Source organism: Canis lupus, chromosome 27 (assembly GCF_048164855.1).
Source record: "Canis lupus baileyi chromosome 27, mCanLup2.hap1, whole genome shotgun sequence".
Lineage (NCBI taxonomy): Eukaryota > Metazoa > Chordata > Mammalia > Carnivora > Canidae > Canis > Canis lupus.
Genome location: NC_132864.1, coordinates 26157942 through 26178516, shown reverse-complemented (window position 1 = coordinate 26178516; position 20575 = coordinate 26157942). Strand labels below are relative to the sequence as shown.

Here is a 20575-nt window from a genome sequence, read left to right as displayed (position 1 = left end):
AACCAAGATGTGCTTCAGTAGGTAAGTGGATATACTGTTGTCCATCCAGGCCATGGATTACTATTCAGCACTCAAAAGAAATGAGCTATCAGGCCATGAAAAGATGTGGAGGTAACTTTAATGCATATGACCAATTGAAAGAAGCCAATCTGAAAAGACGACATACTGTATGATTCCAACTATATGACATTCTGGAAAAGGCGAAAGCATGGAGGGATGAACTGTTGAAGCAGAGAAGATTTTTAGGGTAGCAAAACTACTCCATAAAACTACAGTGGAGGATTCACATCATCGTACATTCGTCTAAACTCACAGAATGTACAACAACAAGAGTGAACCCTACTGCAAATTCTGGACTTTGCATGATGATGATGTGTTGTTAACACAGGTTCATCCATTGTATCAAGGTGGTCACTCTGGTTGGGGGGAGTTGACAATGAGGGAGGCTGTGCACGTGTAGCCTAAGCAGGTGATGTTTGGGAAAGTACTTTCCTCTCTTTGCAGTGAGCTTTAAACAGGTGAGTATGGTTGAATTCAGTGTGCTAGAGCCATGCTGAGAGCTGATCCTCTTCCCAACTCCACACCCAAGGATATCACAGTAGTAGGTTGAGATCGGCCCTGGTGGAAATATTTACACCATGGAAATTGGCAATTGGCAGATGCTAGACAGTTGGAGTGCAAGCCAGCTAGAATATAGACTAGGAGGAGTTGGAGATGACACAAAACAGGCGAAGAGGTCACGCTATCCTACCTTCATCTAAAAAACCCTAGATATGAATATCTTATTTGCGTAATGTCCAGCTGCACTTTCAAGAAAGGAAGGGAAATTTAGGGATATCCAAAATGCAAAGGACACAAAACAAAGGCAATCATGATAGAGGCTGACATTCTGGCAGCCAGGGTGGGAGGGAAGAGGAGAAGCTGAAAGATCCAGAAATATCACTAAGGAAAACGGCTGTGTTTGAATGCCCTGTTGGAGACAAGGAACAAAGCCTTGGGACCATGGAAAGTGGGGTTTGGAATGAAGTTCCTTGCATCAAGTCAGGACCCTCAAAGAGCTGCACCTTGGGGTGAGGGGACAGGAGAAGCTCCACCCACCGGCCTGGAAGGAGGTCAGAAAGCCTGGCGCCACTCTGGCTCTGGGTGGGGGAGGACACATTCCCATAAGAAATCAAAACTCCAGGCCTGTGCCTCCAGGTTTAGATCTTGAAACTGGCACTTTGCACCTGCTACAAGTTGCAAGAGTCTGCAATGGAGAGAATTTTGCATCATCTCAGGGGCTGGTGCAGAAGACAGTGCAAAAGTGCTCCTTCTAGAGAAATACACTGCAACTCTATAAACACAGGGCTGCCGGGAACATCAATACCATGTTTTTTAAAATTGAAAAGTAAGAGCAACTGACACAAAAATAACTAAGTACACACAAGATTCACCCTAAGAGTCAGAGGAAGAAACAGAAACATTCCACCATGCAGACTACCTGAGGCTTCCGTGACAGGAGTATGAGGGGCATGTTGAAGATGAGCTCACAATCAAAATTGACCAAATACTCAAGGAAATGGTCCACCATGAGAGTCAGCATAACTTGCAAAATCTCTTGGCGGCAATATAGCAAGTGGGTGAGGGGAGAGGCTGGAGGCAAGGAGACCAAGCAGGAGGCTGTTGCTGTGGTCTAGGTGAGAGATGGAGGTGGCAGATTCAAGGCAAAAGAGATAGATGGATCGAGGATTCTAAGAGCATAGTGCAATCATTTTATAAAGCAGAAAGATCTGAGGCCCAATACCCAAGGTTCTTTGGAATATCCAGAGTATTCTTTCCCCGGGTAGAACACCCACATGCAGAAAAAATGTTTTCATCTCCCATAGTGATGAGCGTTTTTAACAACAGTGAAGGTGGAAAGACACGAAGTAAGGGTGCCCTCTTTCTCCCTCCCTAGGTTCGGCCGATGTACAGTGCTGCTAAGAACCTGCCCAATCTGACACTCTGGGGACCCAGGCTAGCTACAACCTCTTACCTTCTGTTCCACCTCTTTCCTGGATGTCAGCTCTGAGTCCAACCTCTCCTCGAACTGCTGTAGACGCTTCCTGAGGAACTCATTCTCCATCTGAGCACAGTCAAAGCGCATTTGCCATTCGTCTGCTATTTAACAAAGTAGGGGGAGGGAGGGGGCAGCAGAAGGGTAGGCTAGGTGAATGAGGGTGGTTCTCTCACACTTTCTCAGCTCTCTGCACACAATTTCACAATAGAGAGTACCTGAGGCCTGACCTTGGACTTCAGGGTAAGAAATTCTGCTTTAAGTCCAAGTTAAAAACAAAAACAAAAAAACCAAAATATTTCTGCCAGGCAGCCTGTTCTGTCCACCTCTAGTTGTCTAAAGTTATTGACTGCTCACTATTTTAAGCTTGGTTGCTTTATACTGCTCAATTTCTCTATAACCATACATATACTTTTCTTTTTCCAAGGAAATCCATAACCCTTGAGGTCAAGAGAGCTGTTTTTATCATTTGTAGATCCTCAACACACTCTAGAAGCATCCCCTACACACAGAAGTTTCCTCCATATGTGTTGATACAAGCTCACCAACTGGAATCATCTTACTGGCCAACCACAATGGGTGACAGTATGTAAGCTTTTACTGCTGGTTAAATTAACAAATAAATCAATGAACAATAATTAAAGGGTCTACTGAATGTGTAGCAACAGAGACATTGATTCCAAGATATCTCTATGAGATAACAGAACAATCCCTTGTTTCAGTACAAATATTAAAAAAAATCACTTGCTGGTGTGCTGAAAACTATTTGACTGTATAGAATAGGCCAGACCAGGTTATGATGTCTTCAGATAATCTGAGTAATAGAGTAACGTCCCTTAAGGTAATGGAGCTGTGGGAAACATTCCACATATGGATAGCTGAAGATAGAGACCACCCACTTCATTCATCTTTCCATCCATCCATACATCCATACATCCATCCATACATATCTCTATCCATCTGTCTCTCCATCCATCCATCCAGCCATCTCTCCATCCACCCATCATACATTGTTCTATCTACCATACACTGGAATGCCCACTGAGCACATTACTCCATACCAGGCACAAGGGATATCGAAACAAATAAGAAACCACTCTATCTTCCAGCAGAATCTAGTAGAGGAGACAAATATACAAAAAGACAGTTACAACCTAGCATGATCAGAGCTCTCATAAAGGAAGCTTACAGGAATCCAGATGAGAATTCAAATTCATAAAAGCAGCAAATGTTTTTGCTCATGATTGTATCTGCAGGACTTACTACAATGCCTAGCATATCATATATGCTTCATAACTTCCACTGGATAGGTGGATGGTTGGATGGATGGATGGAAGGACCAGATGGGTGGTTTTTAGGACAGGCATATGTATATATGTATTGATGGACGGATGAGTTTCCACCAAGGTAATAACATCATGGAAGAAAAAGAATTCTATCTCCTTTCCAGGAAAAAAAAAAAAAAAGAAACCTTAAATGCACCTGCAAAAGGAAGAGAAAACAAAAAGCATTTGTGCAGCTGTACGTGTGCTCTGTTCTATGATGTGCCACAGAGCAAGAGGTATGAGTGGTCAACATGAGCAGATGAGGAAACCATTCTCCATTCTTCGAGGCTGATTTCCACCACCAGTGCCCATTCCGGGGGCAGGGGGCATTCTTAATCAGTACATATAATTCAGCCCTTCGTTAGCCATTTTTTCCTGTATTTATCTGACCTCCCCATGTCTACTTCAAATTTCTCGAGAGCAGGGCCCAACTAAAATTCTTCCAAAACCCCCTCCTCCTGGTGGCCTGCTCAGTGCTGGCTGCACACCATGAAAGGTCCTCTCCAAATACTTAACCATGCATGGTGGAAAAATAGCTATGTTCTTAATAATTGATACTCCAGCTTGATCCATTGAGGAGGTTAGGGTGGCATTGCTCTGGTGTGATTAAAGTGTTTTATGGCTCCTTTCAACTTTCCTATATTTTAGAAATTTTCTATAATGAGTATGTATTGCTTTCATAATGAAAAACAAAATATTTGTGGATTTGGCTTCCTGGAATGAGCATCCAGGGCTGAGAGCCTATATAGCATTGTGACTAATGGGCTCATGAGCTAAGTACAACCCCCCTCCCTTTCAGTTCCCAGATCTTCCCATAGAAAACAAACTGGGAAATAAATCACAGTCAGGATGGAATTGGGGCTGATGCTCTTCTGAGGAAACTGTGCTGTCCCACCTCCCAGGTCCAAGCAAACCCATTTCCCACTCCCTGATTGCACCCTACTTGTTGGGTGTCACGTATCAGAGAATCCCCCAGCTCCCCTGGTAAGTGCCTGCCCTGGAGGGAGCCAGGATGAGAGGAAGCAAGAGCAGAGTGAAAAGCAAATGCACTTTGCCTCTTCACCGCCTCCTGACCTCTGTTCCTCTGAGTGTCCCTGACGTTTTTAGGGCATAAATCCTCTGGGGGCACCGACAGAATGATGTCAATGTTTTATAAAAGCTGACAGACACGCTAGGCATCCTTCTCACCTGACTCATTTAGACTGGAGAGAGGAATTGACAGAGATGTCACCATGCCCACTGAGCCATGAGATGTGAGTCTCCAGGCAACCATGGAAGCCGAGCACCACCCGAAAGCCCTGGCTCTGCTGAGTACACCTATTGCTGGGCAGTTCAGGGGCCTCACCTTCTCTCCAATGACGGCTGAGCACCTGACACCACTTTGAAATGGGGATAGTAGTAGTTCTTGCTCCATAGTTTACAAACACAGATAGTGACCCACTATTAACAGTATTAATAATAACAATAAAGCAGCCATGCCCATGGCTAACCACTTTTCCACTAATCACCTATGACTACATCCATTTGAAAGATGAGCAAACCGAGGTACACATTTCTTTGCCCAAAGTCACCCACCTCATGAGAGACGGAGTCTAGATTCAGATCCAGAGAGGCAATTTCATCAATTCTACTTTTAACTACTGAAATGTCTTGCTCAAAATTTATATTAAAAATATTCATATAAGGGCACCTGAGTGGCTCAGTTGGTGAGTGTCTGCCTTTGGCCCAGGGTGTGGTCCTGGGGTCCTGGGATTGAGTCCCACATCAGGCTCCCTGTAGGGAGCCTGCTTCTCCCTCTGCCTATGTCTCTGCCTCTCTTTCTGTGTCTCTCAGTAATAAATAAATAAATTTTTTTTTTAAAATTCATATAATTAGGGCAGCCCGGGTGGCTCAGCAGTTTAGCGCCACCTTCGGCCCAGGGTCTGATCCTGGAGACTCAGGATCGAGTCACACATCGGGCTCCCTGCATGGAGGCTGCTTCTCCCCCTATCTGTGTCTCTGCCTCTCTGTGTGTCTCTCATGAATAAATAAATAAAATCTTTAAAAGAATTCATATAATTATAAAGGTGCCTTGTCATAGAGCCATTTTTTTTTATCATTCTTTGCATTATTACTAAACTGTACCTGTCTCATTTTGATAATTTACTGTTTGGGATATTGTCGGGTTCTTTGTTTCAGGCCTGCACTAGATAGGAAGTTCCAGGAGGATGGTGGGGCCAGGTCTGCTGGCTCTGCCAAAGCGTCAGCCCCTAAGGCAGTGTCTAGAGCATAGGAAGTGCTCAGTGTGTATGAATGAATGAATGAATGAATGAATGAATGAATGGACGAATGGACGAATGAATGGAACAAACAGCAATTTCCACCCACAGCTAACCCCAAGGGTCCCAGTTTGCTCACCCCCTCCTGTGTGGCTCCTTCCCAAGTCACTCAGCTGAATTTTCTGCTGGGCTTCTTCCAGCTGCTTCTGTACTTCCCCCAAATTCTTCTGGACTTGCTCATACTTGCTCTGGAAGAAAGGCCTCGACGTGTCAAACTAGAGATCCAGAGAGCCTGGGCCTGGCCATCTCCCCCGTGGCGCCTCCATAGCCAGGGACTGTCTACCCCCTGTGCAGTGTTCATCCAGGGCACCACCGAGGCCAAGCCTTAGGAAGACCCAAATGCTCTCCAGGGCCTTGAACGTGGAAGTCAGTAAGCTGCACATCTGGCTTAGGCTTACTGCCCCACGTGTGAGCAGATGGGGAGGAGGGCAGGCCCAAGCACTCCCAGCCACCTTGCTCAGTCACACACACACCGCCCCCACCCAGGGAACACCCACCTTCAGTTCCTGGACCTCCCGGAAGGCACGTTGCCGCTCTGCCCTCTCACTCTCCAACACCTGGCAGGCCACATCCCCTTTGAAGTGTTCATCTGCGAGCTCAGTAGTCAAATCAGCAATCTGGAAGGAAGAGGGTTAGAGCAGGGTCACTCGTGGGGGGCCACCAACCCTTCTTCCCCCAGGCACCCTCCACAGGACCACCCTGGGACAAATCACCAGCTCTCATAGCAAAACGACCTCTCAGGGTAATGAGGTGGTTGAGAGCGTGGATGTCAGAATTTTATTGGTCTTGCTGTGTTAGAATTCTTGGCCCAGCGCTTACCTGCCGTGTGACTTTGAACCAGGCAGGATGCCTACCTGATTCTCAGTTTTCTCAACTTTTGAGGAGGGGGGGATAACTTATAGAATTGTCTTGAGAATTAAATGAGATAATCCACATACAGCTTAGCACAGTGCTGGCACACACAGTAAGTGCTCACTTTAAAAAGATGCTCTAGCAGAAACTCTCCTTACCCATCCTTCAGTGAGCCATCGTGCTGGACGGACCAACAGGCTACCCTCAGTAAGACACACAGGTGCCCACCACATAGGGGTGCTCTCAGCTAGAAAACCTCTCTATGGTTCCCCATGGTCTTCATGCCTCTATCAGGGGATAGCCATGCGCACGCAGCATCAGCTGCGTGTGCCCTATCCATTTGTGCCTGTTGCATTTCTGCCATAACTACTGATTAATTAGCTGTTACATATGCAGAAAAAAATATGATCAGGCAAGGAGATTCCATGAAAATTAGGTGGAATGCATCAGAAGAAATGAATACAGGTGAGTTGCTTCTTAAAACTCTTAAAATTCGAATTAAAATACATCTATGTTGGGCACCTGGGTGGCCAGTCAGGTTAAGTGTCTGCCTTAGGCTCAGGTCGTGATCCCAGGGTTCTAGGATCAAGCCCCATGTCGGGCTCCTCGCTCCTCAGGGAGCCTGCTTTTCCCTCAGTCTGCTTCCCTCTCTCTCTTTCTGTCTTTCATGAATAAATAAAATCCATACAGAAATTAAAATAAAATATACCTATTTTTTCAAATAGTTGCAGGTACAAAAACTATGGGGGGAAAAAACCCCAGAATTTAAAAAATTAGTTTTCTGCAATCAAACTACTCTGCCATTTGCTCTGCTTTAATGAAATCAAAACTGGAAATCACGTAGTCGTGCGTTGAGGGGATGATTTAAGAAAGGAAGAAGCGGGTCTTGAGTCAGTTGCTCATACTCTAAAAGCCGGGCATCTACCACAGAAATGCAGTGAATTCAGGAAGTCCTGTTTCGAGGCAAAAAATAAAAATGCTTATATTTTAATGAATTCCCACTCGCGCTGACTTTTTTTTTCCCATCAATGACCAACGACAGACGCCAGATGGGTCAAGGCTCCTGTGCTATTATTGTTCCAAAGTGCAGCCTTCCAGGTGCAAGGATATGCCAAAGCAAGTGAGGAAAGACACAGATAAGTGGACTGTTTATGAGTAAAGTGGCTCAGACATGACCTTACACAGAAGGATTGCACAGGAGACAGCGCCTCCCTCCATGGAGGACAGTGGTCAAGAGACAGGGAAAGAAAAAAAAAAAGGTATGGGGTTCAGGTCCAGACACAACAATTAACATATCATATGACCTGGGATAAATCTCTTCCTCTCTGGGCCTGTCCTCCCCTGAGCTAGAAAAAGCGCTGCATTTAGGTAATGCCTGTTGTCCTGTTGGCCTTCCCATCTGATGCCATTAATGTTGCAAGAAGATGTCTAAACACTTGACTCTGCCTTCAGACTCTGTGCATGACACGGAGGAGTGGCCATGGGAGTTGCCACAGATGCAAAGTGGCCCCTCCAGCATGGAATCCAGAGGCCCTCTGGAGCTAGTTGCTATCAATACCACCAGCTCACAGGTGGTCTCAAAAATCATTCCTCTGAAATTGAACACCAATAAAAAATAAATTTATTATTAAAAAATAATAATAATAAAATAAAAATCATTCCTCTGCCCCATGAAGGAGAAGGATGAGGATCCATACATTTTGACATGGGAAAAAAAAAAAAGGCCCCAAGATCTATCAACGGTGGGGGGAGAAAAAGCAAAGTTGCAGAATAGAATGTCTGGCATGTACCCATTTTTGTTTGGTTTGTATCTGCACAGAAAAAGGCACTCCTGAACTGTTCATAGGGATTTTTTTTTCCTAGAGGGTGGGCTCACAGGGGACACTAATTTCCTTGTGATGCATTTCTGATTGTTGATTTTTTTTGTATCAACTTTTGTAATCGGAAAAACCAAAATAAATCTCTTTAAAAAAAATAATCCCCCAAAATCGAGCTACAAATATGAGGGTTGCTGCTCCGGAACATTCTGTGCCACCCACCTTCTTCTTCCCTCCTCCAGCCCATTGGCTTCTTGGTGATCACACCAGTGACTGGCTCAGACCAAAACACGCATTTCAACAGAAACGGGGAATAAAGGAGGCTTAGGAGGAGCATTCCAAAGTCACATAGCAAGTGAATGACAGAGCTGGGACTTGAGCCCAGACGCCTCTTGTCCAAGCAATGGCCACCACTTAACAAAGCAGGGGCTCCCCCAGGGTGTTCCTGGCTGTCTCTGGGGTGGGGCTTCTTTTGTGGATCCTTATATTGCTATCTTTTAAGTGTTCTGGGGAAACACTTTTGCAGTCCCCTGAGATGGTCGTTAAAACACAGAGCCCCGGATTCCCAGAACGCCCACACCGTAGTCTGCAGTGAGACCCCGGGATCTGAATTTCAATGCACTCCACGGTTATTCTTAAGCGCAACCGAGTTTAAGAATTATTGCCATAGAAATTGGCAGTATCTCTTCCTAATCTTGGCTTCATGCTTGGCTTTCGATGGGTTACATTGGCTTACGTCCAGGCACACTACAGCACTGGCATTGGAGGAGTGATCATTTGCAGCGGGCACGGAATACAGGCTGGTGCAATTCGGGAACACCCCACATCATGCCCCTCACCCCCACCTCCCCATCCCTGTGATCACCATTGATCCCGAACACCAGGATGGTGTTCTCTCCGCCTTAGCCAATTAGTGTGAAATTTAATTTTTGCTAATCAGCCTGAGCAAAGGGAGCACAAAATTAATTTAATGCATTAATTTTGAGTTCTACACAACCCAAGTCTGGAGCCCAAAGGAAAATTAGTGCTTTCAAATTAGGGACATGACAGACGCTTTTCACAGAGACAAGTAGCCCCTGACCTACCCCTGCCCCCAAACCCCTCTCCCTTCCTACATTCAGGGCCCGAGGGCTTCATCCATAGAGGTGAGGGGTGGGCACCACGCCCAGAGCCATTAGGTGAATATAAAATGAAAACCAATTTAACGAGGAGAGAGCCTAGTTTGCAAACCCAGAAGGGTCCTTGCGGATTACTCAAGGACCAATTAACTAGAAATTATTCCGAAAACCTCCCTGGATCCACCACTTAAGCCAAATCATCAGAAACTCTCTTTCTACTTAGGGACAATGACTCCAAAGGTCTGCCAGGGAGAAGGGGACAGAAGTGAATGAATTTTCTGTACATTTTGCATAGAGTCAAATAGAAATAATATATATCCTGCTCACTGGCATCATTTCCACTTTGAGCGAAACAGCAGGTAACAAAAAATTTTGATGGACGTTAAATGCTGAGCACAAATGGGACCCACTGGGCTGTCACTGTCACTTGTCATTCATTATGTGAGCACCGACTGTGTGCCAGGCCCTGCTTTCAAGGATCTGCCCGCTGAGTTGGGGAGATTAAAACACATGTGGAGCACCCATATATCTGAACCCAACCCTGTCCTCGGCTCTTAATATACAAGAGCTCTCAAAACTCCCCAAATCGGGACACCTGGGTGGCTTAGTGGTTGAGTGTCTGCCTTCGACTCAGATCGTGATCCTGAGTCCTGGAATCTAGTCCCGCATCAGGCTCCCTGCAGGGAGCCTGCTTCTCCCTCTGCCTGTGTCTCTGCCTCTCTGTGTGTCTCTCATGAATAAATAAATAAAAATCTTAAAAAAAAAAAACTTATCTATAGAGAGTGAGCAGTGGCCTTTCCCTGTCTTCCTCTACTTTTCGATTTGATGAAAAGAATCAGTTCATTATAAACCCTTGTAGGAGTAATAGCTCACCCTCACTGAATGCTGGAAAGAGACATTTTTGTCATTCCCTGTTCACAGAATAGGAAACTGAGGCATTGAGTGGTGAAATGATTTGTTCAAAGTCATGGCTGATAGGTCCCACGGGGAGTCTGGCTCAGACAGCCTGAGTCCCAGGTCCTGACTCATAATTACAATGCTGTCCTGTCCCTACATCCACTGTCTAATTCAATCCCTCACCCCCCAAGCCCCTGGGGGTCAGCAGTGCAAGAGTCGTAGATGATCCTCAGGAAGTAGTGGATGGGGAAGGAAGTATAAAACATCCAGCTGCATGCAGCTCAAAGACAAGATCAACCACCCCTCTGGGGCCATGGCCAAAGGGAGTTTTATGAACCCCTAGTGTAAGGCAAGCCCCATCCCCATCCTCATCAACCTGAGTGATTAAGAGAGAAAATGGAAAATAAAATCAGAAAAAGTGGGGTGGGGGAGGGGGATAAATCAATAGACAAAAGGTCTATCCAACTGCAGAGCCAGCTGGCTGGTGCGCTGTTTGCTTGTCAAGGAGATTAAGCCACGGCTTCAATCTCACGGTATCTGCCCTCAAAGCTGCTTCAGTCATTAGGGGAAATTCAGAACAATTCTGTGGCTTAGTGGCAGGCTCTAGGGTTCCCCAGAGACTCACTCTGGGCAGCAGTTCAAGCTCTGCCTGTGGATTTTTCTTCCCAGACAGATACACCACCTGCTCCTAGGTGATGGTAACAGTTACCTTAATCGTCGTCACTACTACACAACGCTCACCACGAGCCTGGCACAGGGTAACCCACAGAACCTTCGCAGCAGCACCAGGAGCTAGGTCCAGACATCTCGGCATTCCAGATGAGGACCTGAGGCACCAGGGACCCGAGGACACCCAGCCAGCCAGTGGCATAGCTGGACGTGAATCGAGGCAGCCTGGCTTGAGAGCCTTCACTCCTGACTACACCATCAAACTGCCTCTCGGGAGCTCAAAAAATCCATAAAAATTCTGCGGGAGCCAAGGACAAAGGGAGGGACAGACAGCCTCTAGCACGTCTGTGGGAACTGGTCATGGGGCCACGCTGGGAGAAATGTCATGCCTCAGAGCAGAACACAGGGGATGACACATCACTGACTGGCCTTGTGGGGAGAGTGGTTTTCATGAGCTTTCGAAGGGGTCTTCAAGAGGAAATAACTCCTTGGACGCTGTTCCCTACATCTCCCACCTTGGAAATACTTTGGGGCCAGCCCCCATCTTCAGGATGGAGTTCAAACCTCTAATAAGATTCTCACAGCCACTGTGATCTAAGCCGGCTTCAAGGACTGGCCCCACTCCATCACCTCCCCATGCACCCGACACCCTCCAACCACCAGAACCACAACTGCCAGCACAGGTCCTCGATCTCAGTCTGGTTCTTGCTGTGCCCTTTACCTGGAATGCTTCTCTACCTTGTCACCTGGCCAGCTCCGGTTCATCTTGAAGGATGAGCCACTCCCTGACCTGATTCCCAGTCCAAGGAGGTGCTCTTCCTCCATCACAGCCTGTTTGGAGTCAGCCAGACCCAGGGTCAAAGCCCAGCTCTGCTACTCACCAGCTGTGTGATATTGGACAAATCACTTCACCTCTCTGGTCTTCACTGTACCCATCTAAAACATAGGGGTAACTAATGATACCTTCCTTATGGTTTGATTTGATGGTAAAATGAGATAAAGCAGGTAAAGGATGTGTCACAACACTGGCACGGACACATTGCTCATTTCGTATTTCTCTAATTACTAAATCCACTATTATTTCATTCATTCATTCCATTGGCATTGAATTCTTTGAGGGGTAGAGAAATAGCTAAGACACAATCACATATATGTTAGCAATGGTGGCAATGTGCGAAGTCTTGCTGTGTAAGAGACAGTGTAATAATTACTTTATATGCACCTCCACACACCACCCTGTGGAGAAGAATATGGAGTCATCACTGTCACCATGTTGCTGATAATGACACAAAGGCTCAGAGTCCCGTAGCAGTGAGGGCCCAAAGCCAGCCGTCCTGATCCACCCTCTGCTCCTGGACCAGACACACCAAGTCAGGACATCACATCCATCCCTTAACCTGTACTTAAAATACAGTCCCTAGTATTTTCATTTGTGTTACAAAGTAGGTAAAGAAGACATTGTGGCCCTGGGGGAAACTGAGGCATGCAGAGCATTCCAACTGTGCACTCCTCTGTGGGGCTTTAGCTAAGCCCATGGTGGTCATCTGGGACTATGCCCACACTGTGGCCATAGAACCTCTGCAGCCAGCTTTCTATCAGTAGGACACTCTCCCCAGAATGTCCCAGCAGCTAAGGCTCAAGAGGCTCTAATATCCTGAGGTAGATAGGCAACCTGGCTGGTTTAGTCTCCTGGGGATTACAGAGCTGCCACACCCAGTCCCCACCCAGTCTTAGCAGAGCACGAAGAGTCGGAAGACTTGGTAGATGATCTAGACTCAGTCACAAATCACTTCCCTTACCTCCTGGAACTTAGCTCCTGCTGGCCACGCTTGTGACTAGCCAGGGCCAAACTCCTCAGCACCTTGCAAATGGACTTTCTGACCTAAACCATATCCTGGTGGATCCCATGGATCCTCTCTTGGCCATTCCTTAACAAAAAGTGAAATGTCTCAAGCTAACGATACCAGACATCCGGAGTGCACAGACCTGTCTTTTGCTATAAATAAAGTCTTAGGGAAAACCCAGAAGATACTCCAGAGAGGGAAGAAAACACCCCATTCTCATTTTTCTCCATGTGTTCCCTATAGGAAATTCCTATAAGAAGAAAGACCTGCTTTCTTGCGAAAATAAAAAACCCCACTTTGCATCGAGGCAGATTTTGCACGCTTGAAGAATATTTATAGCCAGCTTCCTGGAGGCTTCTCATCTCCTCTTCTGCTCCTTTGCAAATGAAGCACTTAAATCATTTTGCAATAATGTTGTCTTTTTAATAAGCCTAGTCAAAGGGAGTTTCCACTGATGAGGCACAACATGTTTTAGCAACATTTCTATCAATTGTTTCCCCCCTCCTACGGAGACAAGCGGGTGGGGTTCAGAGGCCGTGAATAGGGCCAGGGGTGTCTTCAGGATGCACACATGGCCTGAAGGAATATCTGCCTCCTAACCTTTACCAGGTACTCTCGGAAGAAAGTAGACCACATGCAAGGGGATGCCTTGTACCTGTTCCCTAAGTGTGGCCCCCAGACCAGCAGGTTCAGCATCATCTGACAGCTCATGAGACATTCAGAATCTCCAGAGCCACTCCACGCCTACTAACTCAGAATCTCTAGGGCTGGGGACCAGCAACTATAGTCTAAGAGTTCACCTTGGGGCTCATTAAATGAAGCAGTGAAAGACTCCCCTCCCCAAGATTCCCTCCTGGGTCAAATCCACAGGAGATGGGATGGGGAAGCTACAGGGTACATAGCTCCCCACCCCCGCCCCGCCCAGGTGATTCTGATGCACTTCACAGTATAAAAGCAACCATTAAAAAAAAAATCAAAGTAGCTTTTTGGTGGAGGGAAAAGAATTAAAGACCTTTCTTCAAAGAAAATCTTACTTGGGCTCCAGTATGCTACATTTCACCAAATCTGAGCTGCCTCTGATTATAAGATGCACCACTATAGAAATAAGAAAAGAAAGTGCTACCAATTTTTAGTGGAAGGTGCCAGTGATTTTCAAGATGCATCACAATCACAGAGAAGTGGAAAGGTGAGAAATAATGTGCATTGGGAATCAATAAAATACATTATTAAAGCAAAGAAATGTATCTATTGCCATTGATAGGTTTGGGAGTTCTGAAGTCCTTTGATCTCTTCTTAGCCCTTTGACAGAGAGAATCTTGGGACTTCAGAAGATAAATCTTCTAATTACTGCATCCAAAAAAAGGCAAGCCAAAGAGCAGAGGAAGAGATCTGTGCCACATACATCCAACAACTGAACTTATATCCACGGTATATGAAGGGTTGCTACAAATCAATAAGAAAAGCAGTAGAAAATGGCCAAAAGACTTGAAAGACCACTTTGCCAAAGAGGGTAACAAGCAGCCAAAAACATATGAAAAGCTGCAAATTAAAATCATGATGTTGGATTACTGCATGCCCAACAATATTGCTAACTGAAAAGGATAATACCAAGTGCTGGTAAGAGTGTGGAGCAACTGGAATGCTCACCCATTGCCATGGGAAGATAAATTGATACATATAATTGAGCAAACTGTTTGTATCAATTAAAACCCAAAATAGAAAGAACTTAAAACCTAGCAATTCCATTCCTAGTGATTTCTTAAAAGAAAATGCATGATCTGTGCACCAAAAGATGTGTGGAAGGATGTTCACGGCAGGCTTATTCATAAGAGTTTAAAGCTGGAAATAACCAAATGTTCATTTAGAATAGAATGAATCAGTAGTGCTATATACACATGATAGCACGCTATACGGCAGTGACAATGAGCAAGCCACAACTGCCCATAACATGGATGATTGTCACAAACAATGTCACATGAAAGAAACCACACAAATGGGTACACACATTTGATTGCATTTAGGTAAAGTTTAAAAAATAGGGGGTAAAAAACCCCATCGATATTGCTAGAAGTCAGTTCAGTGGTTACCCTTGGAGGGTAGTGGCTGAAAGGGCCACGAGGGTGGGTTTGAAGGGAGCTGGGAATGTTCTGTGTCTCCACATGGCTGTTGATTGCCTTGGTGTGTTCAGTTTGTGAAAACTCATTGAGCTGTATACTTATGAGGTGTGTGCTTTTTTGTATGTTGGACCTTAATATAAAGTTTACAAAGGAAGAAGAGGGTGGGGAGAGAATCTGAATAGGAGGAGGAAGAAACCATAACATTTGGTCCACTCAAATGTGCTTCCTGAATAAAGCTGTTTTGCCTCCTATTTGAATTCTTTAGGGAACTGATGTCATAACCTTGGTTTGTAGTTCAAGACGATGTCCGCAAAAGCACCCCTCTTCTATTCACTGTACGAACATCCCTGAAGTGGTACTTTGCCAGGTTACTTAGTACCCCTTTTCATGAGGACTCATAGAAGGAACTTCTCTGATATTTCCATACCAGGGAAAATTAGGATTATCTCAAGCAACAGGTGTGTGTGTGTGTGTGTGTGTGTGTGTGTGTGTGTCTAACTTGGGGGACAACATGTCTTTGGAATATCTTAATATCTTGCTTCCCTCTTTGCTTTGGTTGCTAAGAAGCTCAGTGTCAACATTTCAGTTCACCTTTCATGGCTCCATTTTGTGTTTACTGTGCACCAGGGACTGGGCCAATATGATGAACAAGACACACCCCTGCTCTTGCGGCCTCAGTTAGAACACACCCATCAGTGCAGTGGTGGGAAGCACAGGGCTCCGGGATCACATATGGTAGGAGCCGAACTGGGCACTTGAGTGGCTCAGTTGGTTGAGCATCTGCCTTCTGCCTGGGATTGAGCCCTGCATTACGCTTCCTGCTCAGCAGAGAGCTTGCTTCTCCCACTCCCTCTCCTGCTCCCCCTGCTTGTGCTCTCTCTCTCTCTGTCAAATAAGTAAATAAATCTTTAAAAAAAAGAAAAAAAGGTAGAAGAACCACCTGAACTGGGTGAAAAGGGATGACCAGGCATTAACCAGGGGAGGAGGGTGGAGAGAACAGCCCATGCAAAGTCTGTGAAGTGAGAGCAAGTCTAAGGTTCAACAGTAGATTTCTATTTCCTAAGTCTTCCTCTGGTTGGATGCACTCTTCAACTCTTCCTTCCCGTTGCTCTGACTTTCTTAGCTTTTAAACTATATCCTACTTTTCCCAGGCCCTATACCTCTTTTTATAACCGCATACAACACAAAGACATAGAGAACCTGAGTAGAATATCGTGCAGGTGCTGATACTTTGAATGCTCAGTTCAGGTCTCAGAAGCCTGGCCCCCTCCCTTCCTTCTCCCAGCGTGGCATAAGCTGTAGCCCAAGCTGTTAATGATGCTTAATGATGCTAACCTCATCACTCTCTCCAGTCTCCCCCAGCAGCTGAGGCACCCCCCAAGCCCCCAAGTCTGACTTGACAGTTTGTGATGAATTACTGTATGAAATGTCAGCTCAGTGGGAAGGAGTTTCTATAGGGAAGTCACCAATATTCCCAACCCACGCAGAGCTCTCTGATTTTTTGCTTCTGCCGCTCTACCAATGCTACTCCCTGCAAGAGAGGTCAGGCTGCATGCTCTCTAGAGCCTTCAATGAGACTGGGGGTGAGGGGCTTGTGTGCCATTTCCTCTCCTCCTTACAGTATTTTGCCCAAGAGGGCATACCTGTGGTACAGCCTTTCCACCCACCCTCACCTAACTCGCTGTGATACGACTGTCCCTTCTAGGAGTCCCTGCCTCTTCCTTGCCCATGGGACTCAGACAGAGAACCCTTGGTGGGGAGAGTGGACACAATTATAAGGAGAATGAGAAAGGACAGAAAAGAGATAGCCTGCCCCCCCAAACTTCATACATGTCCCCTTGTGAGCCAGCCAGGGTCAGCTCAGGCTGTCCACATAGGAAAGAGAAGGTGTTCTGTTGGCTTGATCATAAACCCAATTATAGCCACCACTATCCATAAACCAAACCAAGCAACATTATTGTAATAATAGCAACACGGGCCCACAGGTGTGGAAAGCTCCAGTTTTGCTCTAAATTGATGAATATAGTCCCAAGTTGCCTCAGGACCTTTGCACTTGTCACTTCTACTCTTTTCCCCAGATCTGCACATAGATGGCTATGCCAAATGATTCAGAACTAGACTCAAACATCTCAGTGCATGGAAGCTTTCCTGGACACTTAGACAAAAAATAGCCACCTCCCCTCTGACCATCACCTCCCTCTGCTTAATATCTACAGCACTGTACCATCCAAAAATAGTTTGCTTGTTTATTTACTTGTGGTCTGTCTTCCTCAGTTGGCCTGGGGACCTCGTGAGGACAGGGATTTTTGCCTTCTCCCTAGCTGTATCTGAGGTGGCCAGCTGAATGCCTGGTACATGGAAGATGCTCACACATATTTGCTCAAGGGATGAATAACTGGACTTCCTTTGAACTTCAGTAGGCCCCTGTAAACTACCTAGGACTAAGGATGAGATGGGCAAAGCACTCACCCAGGGTGCAAAATTTTAGGGAGTGCCAAGAAACTCAGAAACCGAGATAAATAACATTCTAATGCAATATTTAAGAACGTCAAAATTAATGCCAAAATCCATGATGAATAAAACATCAAAAATTTAAATGAAGACAGGATCCCACTGTGCCGACTGCCTTACTTGCCTCACCTTAATCCCGGCCCACCAGTCCTGTGTTTATTTGAAATTTTGGTATTTGGCTCATCATGGATTTTTTTTGCATTAATTTACATTTTAAAAGATACTGCACTGAAATATGATTTATCTTGCTGAGTTTTTGGCACCCCTTTAAATTTCATGCCCTATGCACGCGACTTACTTGAGTCCAGGCTCTGAAAAACTAAGCAGAACAGCAAGTTTCCATGAACAACTCTTCCTTGATCTATCCACGGCTCTTTGACCGTGACCCACATATATATTATATGGATCTGTTTAGGAATCTGGAATTTTCTGTAGTCCCCTTGGGGGCAGGGACCGTCTGGCTCCCATCCTTATCCTCAGTCCGTGAACTCAACACCCCACTAAGGATAGAGGACGTGAGCAAATGGTCATACCCTCACCCCACAACGTAATCTCCAATTACATGTCCCTTTCCACCCCCGAGAGGTGACCACCACTCTGAATTTGGTGCTATTATTTCCATTAAATAGCTTCACACCATAAGGCAAATGTCCCCACTCAATATACAGTATTATTCTGCATATTTAAAAAATTAATACATCTGATATCATATTTTAAGTATTCTTTCATAACCTAAATCATTTGTCTTCAGTGCTATGTTTTCAAGGGCAATCCATGTAGATCCATGTACCTTTTGTGGAAGGGTCAGGAAATTTTTTCTATAAAGAGCCAGATAGTAAATATGTTTAGTCTTTGTAGATCATAGATTCTCTGTCACGACTTCTCAGCTCTGTCATTGTGGCATGAAAGCCACCAGAGACTGCACACAAATGAATGGGTGTGGCTGTGTGCCAATAAAACTTTCTTCACAAAAACAAAAACAAAAACAAAAATGTAGTCAACTGGGTTCAGCCCGTGGACCATAGTTTTCTGCCTCTTTATTCATTTTTACTTTTGGCAACTCAATTTTTCACCTAACAAAATGTGTTCATTTTCTTATTGATAGACTCCCATTTGGGTGTTTACATTTCTTCAGCATGACAAAGCCACTCCTATATACTTCTTCGTGTCTCTTCTTATATAAATGAGAGAGATTCTCTTGCATATACACACAAAATGGAATTGCTGGAGCATGGTGTATGGACAGGATCATCTTGTTCAGAGACAAAGTTGGGTTGTTCAAGAGTGAAGAGATCAATTTACACTCCCACAGCAGCATATGAATTCCTGCTGCTATACATCCTTGCCAACACATGGCAACTCAGCCTTGGATTTTGCCAATTTGAGGTGAGAAATGGTACCTATTGTGGTGTTAATTTGCATTTCCTGATTGCTTACTTACCTTAAGCATCTTTTCATGAGACTACTGGCCATTTGAATTCCAGGATGTTTGAACTCTTGACACAAGAGTTCCCCTCTTGGGACCTGCCGATTCCTCTTTTTGCCCATTTTTTCCCCTACTGGAGTGCTTTTTCTTTTTCCAATTGATTCAAGAAAGTTCTTTACATGTCCACATACTCTTTGCCAGTTATATGTATTGCAAATTTCATGGCCTAGTATGCGGTGTGTCTTCATCTTACGCTTTGATAAACAGAAGTTGATTACTCTCATAGAGTCAAATTTGTCAATTTTTCCCTTGTGATTTGTGCTTTCATGACTTACATGAGAAATTCTTCCCCTTGGAGTCAGGTGATACGAGTTTGCATCTCAGTGCTACACATGCTAGGTGTGTGACCTTAGGAAGAGATGTAATTTCCCAGAACTTCAGTCTCCTCCTTTGCAAAATGGGGACAAGGTCTGCATGCCACCCCCACCCCCCCACACACACACCCAGGGCTATTTTGAGGAGGCTTGTAAAGTACTTAGCACAGTGCCGGGCACATCATCACCTCCCTGGTCAACCTCGTCCCACCCAGGGACCCCACACAGGAGGGATGCAGTACCTTGCTCTCTAGCAGGTCTGCATTCTGCCGGAGTTCATTCCGGGACTTTTCCGATTTTTCTAGCTTCTGTCTCAGCATCGTAAGCTCCTCCTACAAAAACAAACACTTTAACAGAAACCATCCTGGAGCAGAGGCAGAGGTCCCACGCGGGTTAAGAGCAGCTGGGGAATGGAGTAGTGGTTCTGTCAACCCAACTGATGATGTCCAGATGCTCAGCTCATTCCCCATTTCTGAATCTCAACCTCCCAGTCTAGGGGCTGAATGCAAATCCTCAGAATGAGTCCATTGTTTAACCTGGGACTGGGAATGCCTGAGTGAGATGGTGCCCTGGGCCCTTCACCCTCTCTGAGACCGCTCTTCTGTCAATGGCTCAGTGTTATGTTTGCAGTACTGCCATCAGGAGCTGCCTCGATGTGCACCCACAGAAGACTGTTGGGGTGAACTATGGAATGTACACAGAAAAGGGTCCTAGGCTGTCGTGGAGAGAGAACCAGGGAGACCTCTGCGAAATGGGACACGGCATGACTCCCAAAATATATTGCTAAGTGTAATATGCCAGCGGCAGAAGCATATGAACAGTATGCTATTTTTTGTGTATGAGAGAAAGAAAGTCTGCATGCATGGGTGAATTGACTAATTCTGCAAGAATAAACAACAGCAAAGATAAACCAGAAAGCAATCGACGTGGGTACTGTAGAAGGCGGGCGCTACCAGGGTAGAAGAGACAGCAAGAGGAGTGTTCTCCAAGAGGCAAAGAGATCAAGGACTCAAGGATCCCACCACCAAGTTTCTCTGGGATGGATAGTAGGTGTCCATGTGCCGCTGGGTGGTAATGGGGTATCTAACACCAACAAGTCTACAGTGTAGCCAGACATGGGACAGAGGGTGGTCTATGTCTGCATTGATGGAAGCCAAGGGATATCTGGAAAAGGGCAGTGAGGGCTGATGGGCAGAGCATTTCTAAATCAAGAATCTGCAGGGTGGAGACACTGGGTCCGGACGCAAGCACTAACATGAGGGTGCAAAGAAG

The 20575-nt window shown here is 45.5% G+C and overlaps 1 protein-coding gene and 1 long non-coding RNA gene across 3 annotated transcripts in view; one reads left to right on the top strand and one right to left on the bottom strand.

Moving 5' to 3' along the window:
* Positions 1–20575, bottom strand: part of MYO18B (myosin XVIIIB) — a gene marked incomplete at its 5' end in the record, with an annotated part of 242336 nt that overhangs the window by 124195 nt on the left and 97566 nt on the right. Inside the window, 4 exons of the mRNA XM_072801883.1 lie at positions 2015–2136; positions 5758–5866; positions 6176–6295; positions 19546–19635. Coding sequence (XP_072657984.1) covers positions 2015–2136; positions 5758–5866; positions 6176–6295; positions 19546–19635 — 441 coding nt within the window. The remainder of the gene's footprint in view (positions 1–2014; positions 2137–5757; positions 5867–6175; positions 6296–19545; positions 19636–20575) is intronic.
* Positions 2155–2621, top strand: LOC140619523 (uncharacterized). Of its 2 annotated transcripts, none has more exons than XR_012019403.1 (2): positions 2155–2278; positions 2511–2621. It is a non-coding gene; the product is annotated as an uncharacterized lncRNA (long non-coding RNA). The 2 variants fall into 2 exon arrangements; XR_012019404.1 differs by having other exon boundaries at positions 2161–2278; positions 2463–2621.